This window comes from Vigna unguiculata, chromosome 4 (assembly GCF_037176805.1).
Source record: "Vigna unguiculata cultivar grain cowpea cultivar isolate G323 ecotype 2 chromosome 4, ASM3717680v1, whole genome shotgun sequence".
In the NCBI taxonomy this organism is placed as follows: domain Eukaryota; kingdom Viridiplantae; phylum Streptophyta; class Magnoliopsida; order Fabales; family Fabaceae; genus Vigna; species Vigna unguiculata.
In genome coordinates, this window is record NC_140795.1 from 13583212 (window position 1) to 13592576 (window position 9365).

At 32.5% G+C, this 9365-nt stretch overlaps 1 protein-coding gene across 2 annotated transcripts; it reads left to right on the top strand.

Annotated features, from left to right (window-relative positions):
• The first annotated feature begins 289 nt into the window (after nt 1–289).
• LOC114182180 (cytochrome c1-2, heme protein, mitochondrial) lies at nt 290–7344 on the top strand. 2 transcript variants are annotated; one of them, XM_028068978.2, is made up of 8 exons: nt 290–430; nt 2073–2140; nt 5013–5224; nt 5730–6009; nt 6093–6164; nt 6572–6688; nt 6799–6864; nt 6948–7344. In XM_028068978.2, exons 2-8 carry the CDS (start codon nt 2084–2086, stop codon nt 7062–7064), a joined length of 921 nt encoding a protein of 306 aa, XP_027924779.1. In that variant the 5' UTR covers nt 290–430; nt 2073–2083; the 3' UTR covers nt 7065–7344. The 2 variants fall into 2 exon arrangements, with proteins under 2 accessions (XP_027924779.1, XP_085528820.1); XM_085672694.1 differs by lacking the exon at nt 290–430 and adding an exon at nt 531–549.
• Nucleotides 7345–9365: the final 2021 nt, after the last annotated feature.

The following is a 9365-nucleotide window of genomic DNA, read 5'->3' on the forward strand; positions in this document are numbered from 1 at the left end:
TAAAAACATTTAATAATATGTTAATATAAGAAGTATTGATATATTTTATTTTTAATATAATAAAAAAATTATAATTTTGATATAATAAATATAATTTTATTTAAAATATTTCAATAATTAATATGATCAAATACAACTTTAATCTAATTATTACCTATATTTATTAAAGAAAAAATATATATAGTTTTAAACCCTTTCACCATTGAGGAAGCTGTAGCTGACATTTGCCAAGAAAAAAAAAATGGTAACAAAAATCCAAATAAGGCCTGCGAGTAAGGCCCAAGAGCACAGAGCGTTCTCGTGGCTGCAACATTAGAAGCGTGTGTGTCTCAAAGCTTCTCTTTCGCAGTTTCTCTCTCTTCTTCTTTCTTCTTCACTTTCTCTTTATTCCTCCTTAGATCCTCAGTTCCCAATCGAGAGCTTTCGTTTCGTAAGTCCCTTTTTCTCTATCTCTTCATTTCCCAATTTTTTTTACTTAATTTGTTTTCTGTCTTTTAAATGTTCAGCAATCACTGCAACTCGGATCTGTTACCTACTTCTTAATTACGGGTTTTATAATTTTCATCTCCGTATATCTGTTTGCACGTGCAACAATTTGATATCTATTTTCTTTCTATTACATCCATTTGGGTCCACGAAGCTTCATTTTCTGAATTGAACCGAGCTTCCTGGTTTTTGTGTTGCTGCAGAAAAATATATGCCCTATTAAGATTTCATTTGAATGTGTTGCTTGGTGATATGGGTTTATGGTGTTGCTGTGTTTTCTGCTTATGTAACTATCTATTTATTTATGTGTGTTTGTTTTATTCTTGAGACCTTAATTTGTGTTTGGTTGCATATTTGGTGCTGAAAATGGCTGAAAATACACGATTTAGATACATTTTGCACCTTTTAGGCGATGTTTTCTTTTCCGATTCAAAAAGCTCTGTACTTTCAGTTGTTTGAGATCAGCACTGAGGGATGATGTCAGTTAAACCGTAAAACTTATTGTGTGTTAGTTATTATCGTTGTTTTAAAATTAGTCTGTCTTTCGTCGTATGCATAATTGTGCTTGGTCTTGTCTTGTCTACTACTTTCTCGATCTTGTTGTAAATGTTTTTTACCAAGAATTAGAATATATGGGATAGAGAGGGTAAGGTTTTTCTTGGATAAACTTTTATGTAGACACTTTTACTTTAAGAAAATAAGAAGGTAAAATGACTTAGGACCTGTTCTGGTAAACATTTTGAGAGAAAATTATAGTAGAAGAAAATAAGAAGAAAAATAAAATAGAAAAAGGATTCTCCATGAACTACTTTCTAGAATCTCTCTCGCTCTCTCTTTCTCTCTCTCTCTCTCTCTCTCTATATATATATATATATATATATATATATATATATATATATATATATCAATTTTTTCTTCTTACTTTCTTCTTCTACAAGGGTTTTTCGAAAATTTGATGCAAATGGACCTTTAAACTTCTATCATAAGTTAAAGGTTAAGTTATGCCCTTGTGTCTGTTTGAGCAAACTTCTCCATAAGAACTTCTAAAAGATAAAAATAAAAAGAAAACAAATGAAATTAGCTTGATGCACAAGTTATAAATTATAAATTTAGAGAACTATTTGAGATAACCTATACAAATTATCCTATGCATAAGCTAGCCTTAACTTATGGAGGTCCTTATTGAGAAGTTTGTCCAAAAAAGGTCCATGGAAGATTTCTGATTTAACTTCTTCAAAAATTTATTTGCTTAAGTTAATTTTAACTAATAAGAGAAACTTAATTCATTTTACCTGATTTTTTTATATTCTTAAAAGTTTATCCAAACTGAGAAAAAGTTGATTTTCTTGGTAGATCATCTAACTGTAATCTGAATTACAAATTTTGCTAGTACTTTTCCTGGCAAATTTTCATTTTTGGGTTTAGTTTTCTTATTCTATTTCAGAAACAGTTGATAACATTTACTTTTAACTTATTTGCACTTTTTGGTGATGCTGTCTTTGTCATTACCCATATATTTTATCTTTTATACTTGGTTGGAGGTATTTAGTTACTTTCTGTATTTTGTTTATATGAATGGATTGCAGTCTGAACTGAGATGGCTGGAGGTGTTATTCGGCAGTTATTGAGGAGGAAACTCCAGTCTTGTTCTTCTGTAAGCACGACCCCTCTCTTTTTGATAAGATTATTTGTTTTGGAAGATTTATTTTTCTGGTGCTTGCAACGTGGGACATAAAATAGAGACCACTAAAACAAATAAAATAAAATATATAAAATTGGTGAACAAATTTAAAATATTGAGAACATTAGTTTGTCTGGAAGATGTTAGAGAACATCATTTATCTTTTTTAAATTGCTATTTGACCAATATTGTTTTCCATTTGAGTAATGTGACAATAATGTTAAAAATTATTATCTATATCATCATACCATTGTTGCTAATATGTAAATGATTTATCAATTTCTTTTAAGGGTCATAGATAGTATATAGACTTCACTCTAGCTTTATTACACATTCAAAATGTCTGTTGTTGAAAAACTTGAAGATCTTCTAAATTATAAATGAGCAATTGAAGATGAACAATGGTAAATTTTAATAATAATAAACAACTCTTGCAATGAGCTAATGTATGCAGCACCAATAATGATCAAGCCAAGTGTTTGGGTGGGCTTGGTTCGGCTACATCAGTCATTATTATATTCTATCATAATTTATTTTAATGCTACCTCATTGTACTATAGTCTTTTTCTTTATAATCTTGACTATGCTCCATTTGATCCTTTTCTTTTTCTTAATTAAGCCTTGTGACCAAACTACCATATATGATTATGAACTTTTGGAATCTCCTCAATAAGTGTCACATGATATTTTGTTTAGTTATATTTATTTCAGTTGCTATATTTTCTTGAGTGTTAACATAAACCCATGGGGTTTGGTGACTGACCTTGTAAATGGTGAGGTATTTACTTCAGAAACAAAACACTTTAGCATCTGAGGTTTAAACAATTTGCTGAAAACAGACGAGGATTATAAAGTCTCAGTCTACATCATTTGATGCATCTGCAACATCTCAGTTGTGATGGTAACCACATCCATGATAGGGCTGGATTCATAACTCCTCTACGTGATCATGAGTTCATTACTGCAATTGCAATATAAACCTTTTTCTTTACGTAGTCTTACAGTGTCGTATTAGCTTGATCCTTGTGTCTGCACACTTTTGTTCGTCCCCTAAGTAGGTATGAAATTGTTCCTCTTCTCATAACATTTTCTTTGATCACATTGTATTGTTGAATGATTTACTAAACTATGTTATACCCTTCCTCCCTAAAAACTTAAAATTTCAAAAAGAATACTAGTTAGTCCAATTGACATACCATTCTTCATTTTTCTTTACCTAACATTCTTAAATTTTATGTTAAATGTAATGTGTTCTTTACTGTTTAAAAACTCTTACTAGGACTGCTGAGTCTTTGGGTCCAAATAGCCAATTCCAATTAATGGAAACTATCTTGCATTATAGACTTATAGTCATTATTTGACATATAAGAAAGAGTGAAAGACTATTTTTCAAACTAGTATGGTGGAACTTTGAAGTGGAAAAGTCTCTCCTATTTGAAATGAGACCAACACTTTTCCAACATGTGTTTGACACTTCTCATTGGTGTCCAATTAAAATGCTTTTTTGTTACCTCAGATTCCGTAGTTATCGCCATGGTTATCAAACTCGCGATTCAACTCGTAGTAAACTCGTTTTTTGAGCAAACTCGCTAAACACGCCGTGAACTCAGTGAACTCGAGTAAACTTGCGATCCAGCAACCGAGTTGGCGAGTCCATGTCACTTTTCTTCAAACCCAAACATACACCAAAGAGTATTGTTTCTTCTCCGAAACCAGCTTAGTTCGTTCTTGTCCTCCTCCATTGTTACTCGCAATTAGGGTTCCCTGTTCTCTGCCTTGTCACTCTCGAAGTGCGATCTTTGATGCAGTGTTATTCCGTTCTAGTTGTTTTCTTCACTTTTTTCTCGCCAGTGGCCTGCTGTCGCGGTCTTCCTGTGTTGGTGCTGCGGCGCTGGTGCTGTGCTGCTAAGGGGGAAGGAGTAAAGTTTACTTAGAGTGAAATTTAGGGTTTAGGGACTTTTGGCTTTTGGTTAGGAATGACATTTAAAGTTTGGCCTTTTTGCCGTAGTTCCTTTCTTTATTATCTTATGGGCTTTTGGCTTTTGGACATCAATCAGTTTTGTTTTACATAAAACGTAATGTAACTAATTAAAGTCATTATGAAATAATGATAATATTAGAAAAATATAAAAATACTTAAAAATATAATATAATAATTTAATAGTAATAATAATAATAATATTTTATAAAAGAAAAATAAAAAATTACTTATAGAATCATATAACAATAAAGTATTATATTATTTATAGATATTTTAATTTTTTTTAAGTAAACTCTTACGAGTTTACGATTCGAGTCTATGATTCGAGTTTACTAGCCTCTCACGAGTTTACGTAAGCTCTCGAGTTTGACAACCTTAGTTAACGCGCCCATATAGTTTGGACACTTAAATGGACACTTCAGTAGGAATGACCTCATACTATGAAAAAAATATTTTTATAGGGTAGTCAACTAATAAAATATTAAAACTAATGCATCTTAGTTTTTCTTATATAAGACTGTTTGTCGTGTAAAACATGTAAAACTTGTTAAGTTGGTTTGAAAAGGTGAATATATCTTTACTGAAAGATATAATTTCATCATATTTTGGGATATTTTGCAATGAGACAGTTTCTATATGGTAAAATGATAATATTCTTTAATGAGGTTTATCTTTCTATTTATCTATATCTGTATATGTGGGTCTATATAGCATGGCAGTGTTTATGATGTGATTGGCATCCATGTCAGCTTGTGGTTGATAGTGTGCATCTCATAAAAATATTTATGACTATATAAACATTGTGCCTCCCATATAACAATCCAATTGTTTCATTTGCTAATAGCTACTTTACATTCATTTTAGAGTTCTTTCACGTCACCCGTTATCTCAAAGAATGATGGTGCCAACTCTACTGGCAGTAACTCCTTACGAGCATTTGCATTAGTAGGAGCTGGTGTCACGGGGATTTTAAGTTTTTCAACAACAGCATTAGCTGATGAAGCCGAGCATGGCCTGGCATGTCCCAGCTATCCATGGCCTCACAAGGGCATTCTCAGTTCATATGATCATGCTTCGTGAGTCTGACCTGAAATTTCCCTTTCTCTTTTTCTTGCTCAACAATATGATTTGAAGTTAGCGACTTTGTACAGTCAAACTAGTCCCTGTTGCATTTTAAAGGTGAATTATAAGTACTTGTTAATTATAGGTGTATTCTTTTCCTTTTTTGTGATATTGCTCTTATGTTCAGTTTTATCAACTGTGGATTAGTCATTCAATCTTCCTCCCTTGCTTTATTTATAATTTAATGCCTATACGAGGGATCTCATAGGGTTTGAATCCTATTTGTGTATTTGCAAATAGTAATGTTATTGTTCATTTATTTGTCTTAAAAATATCATGCAACGATTGTTAGAATGTAATTTTATTTCAGGACATTTTTCTGGGCCAGGATTCATAATATTGTGAACTGCATTCTGTTCTATCCTATCATTTGCTCAATTCAATATTTTACAGGCATGCTATATAGCCATTTATACTAATATAGGTATTACCATATTTAACCGATTTTTGAATGTGTAGGATTCGTCGTGGTCATCAAGTTTATCAAGAAGTCTGTGCTTCATGTCATTCCATGTCTTTGATATCATACCGTGATTTGGTTGGTGTCGCTTATACAGAAGAAGAAGTAAAGGCTATGGCAGCGGAGATTGAGGTGGTTGATGGCCCTAATGATGAGGGTGAGATGTTTACACGCCCTGGTAAACTCAGTGACCGCTTTCCTCAGCCATATGCAAATGAAGCCGCTGCTAGGTTTGCTAACGGTGGAGCCTATCCTCCAGATCTTAGTCTCATCACCAAAGTAATGACTGTAGTCTGTTAGTAACATCTTTAGACTTTATATTGCTTTTTATATCAGAAATAATTTTACCCTTGATATTTTAGGCTCGACACAATGGTCAGAACTATGTGTTTTCACTTTTAACCGGATATCGTGACCCTCCTGCTGGCGTTTCGGTAAGTTCTTCTCAAAAACATTCTTTTTATGGAATAATAAACTATGATGTTCATATCGTTAATATAACTTTACTCATTCTATGGAAGTTGTAATATATAGAAATTTCTGTACACCACATGATGGGTTGGTGGTTCAAATCCAAAGTGAATAAAAATATGCATACATGGTAGGTTAGGTAAACAGAGTTCTTCTCAATGTTTAACATAGAACGATTATCGTGTGTGATCTATGCGTATACAGGACAAATCTATGTTCTTTGTATTTATATATGTGACTCCAGTTGTCGGTCTTGCTTTTATATCCAATATTAACAATGGGCGAACTTCGTTATACTTCTTCAGCTTTCTAATATGTTGTGCTTAATGGGAAAATTTTGAATAACGTTATCCTTCTAATAATAATGTAGATTAGAGAAGGACTGCACTATAATCCTTACTTTCCCGGCGGGGCCATTGCTATGCCTAAAATGCTTAATGATGGTGCTGTTGAATATGAAGATGGCACCCCTGCTACAGAATCTCAGGTTCTTTTGTTTGTTGATGATTGGTTTCAGTAAAAATCTTATCACCTTGATTATCTATGAACATGGGAAGAACTAAGCTAAATATTTTCTTTGGTTATGTTTTGCTGCAGATGGGTAAAGATATTGTGTCATTCCTGACCTGGGCAGCCGAACCAGAGATGGAGGAAAGAAAACTGGTTTGTTTCCCTTTATTATCAATTTTATCTTAGACCAATAAAGAAAATACCTTGTCTTCTAAGGACATTGCTACCATATGCAGATGGGATTTAAATGGATATTTGTTCTATCACTTGCATTACTTCAAGCCGCCTATTACCGCCGCCTGCGGTGGTCCGTTCTAAAGTCTCGCAAGCTGGTTCTTGATGTTGTCAACTAGCTGCTTTAAAGTTTCATTTTTCACTTCAGGAAAGATTATTGTTGGCAATAATTGTCAATGCTTAAGTTGTCTCGTCATGTCAAATTCGTTGGAGTAACAAAAAGCATGTTCTATTTTTGTTTGAGATAGAAATAAAGCTCCTCTATGTACGTGAGATATAGTTACTTTCATTTTTTTTTCTCCCTTCTCTGACCTGTGTATTGTTACATTGTCCAGGGACCCCTAAACTTCTATTTTTTTTTTCTTCTCAACCTGGTAATTGACCTGTGATTGGGGTTCATTTTGGTTCATTTTTACTTCATTGCAATGTTATGATACTTGTGGTTCAGTATTTAAGGGCACGTTTGTTTAGCAAGGTGGTTTTGCAGGGATTGTAAATTAGATCCATATTTCTCGAAGTATATTACAAATAAAATTTAACTTCATAGGTGCTCAACTCGCTTTGTGATTTTCTGATCAACACAGTTACCAACTTCAACTCTCCATGGCCTATGAAACCGGAACATGTGAAATTCTATGGCAAATTATAATCATAAGAATGTTTGCGGAGCCTTTAGTGATAGCAGTGCATGTAAAAGTCAATAGACGGTTCATACATTTATAAGAATATCGGTAGTGTTGGGAACGGTTCTCTTACAAATGATTGTCAGTCTCATTTAAACGTTTGATTTATGTGGCTGAGATTTGTATTATGGTGGCTAGCTTAGAAATTAAGGACTATGCCATGAGTTGGTCACACAAAACATTGATGAAAATTGAAAAAAAAAAGGTTGTACATGGTCTCTTGGGGACATTTAACATAATTAATGCGCAGTGGATTTGTGCCTTACTACAGAAGAAATTCATATTGAATCTCCAACTACTTCAACAAGGAGAAACTTTAATTGCATGAAGACGATAAGCCTAAAATTGCCATATTTATGAATGGTCTTAATGGAAACATCATAGACATAGTAGAATTGCATTAGTAATTTTCTCTTCAAAAACTAGTTCATCAAGCTTTAAAATTTAAATCAAATAAAAAAAAAACATTTCCTAGAAAAAAATGGTCATGGAAATAGCTGCCATGATTGAACTTAGAATAATAAAAATAAGAGTAGATTCGGTAGGAATTCTTCCAAGGTTTCAAGAGTAGTCACTTTTCATAATAAGCCCTACCTTGTGTTTGGATGAGGTTTTGACCAATTCTAAAAAATTGAAATACTTAGTAATTGAATTCTCTTCATTTTTTAAATAATTAGTTTGAATGAAGTAATTAAAATATCTTAGATTTCAATTTTCTTGTTTGGATAAAGCAATTTAATTTCTATTTTATGGTCCAACTAGGCTTGACACCACTTAACTCGATATGGGGTATAGGTCGAATTGGGTCGACTTTTAGGTCAAACTAACTTGGGTCGAACTTCTACCTAAGTTAACTAGTCTCGACCTTTGGCCTAGACTAACTCAACTCAACTCAACCTTTGATCAGACTAACTCGGCTTAACCTGCTTCCCGAGTTGACACCCAATTTCGTCTGGGTGAATAAATTTATTTTCGAAAAAAATAAAAAAATAATAAAAAAAGGGTGTTTTAGTTAATGGAAAATAAAAAAAAATGTGAACAAAATTTTCTTCAAAAAGATTTTCAAACATCAACTTTAGAAAAAAAAAAAAAGAGAGAAAAAAAAAGAAGAAAAAAAAAGGAGGAAGAGCCCAATTTGTTATTAATTTTCATGAGCCCAATAACTCAAATATTTTCTACCTTTGTTCCTGATAGAGAAATTAATTATATAATAATAATTAGAAGCAATATCTCTTCGAATGGTAAGAATCAATATTATTAATTGAGATTAATTTAGTGCTCTGATTTGTTATTGATGATGATTGATTGTGTGCTCTGATTTGCTGCGATTTGATACTCATAATTTGCTACTATCAATACCAATACCTTCCTTATATTGTTCGTTACAATTAAGACTGAGATTACATTGACATTGCAAGTTGTGAATATCAATACACACTCTGTCATGACCGAAAACAGAAAAAAATTCTCTACATTTCTCTAATTCTTTCCCATCACCACTCCCACATTCACACCTCTTTTTAATCTCTCTTAAAAAAAACATATTGAAGGAGGTAGAAAAAAGAAAAAAAAAATTCTCTACATTTTCTCTTTCTCTCATTACCACCCACATAAACACCTCTCATCTTTATCTCTCTAGAAAAAAAACAAAATATTAGAAACGGAGGCAAAAAATAAGAAAAAGAGAAAAGGTGAGGAGATATTGAACATTTTTTAAGGTACGTAACTGCTAGTTCT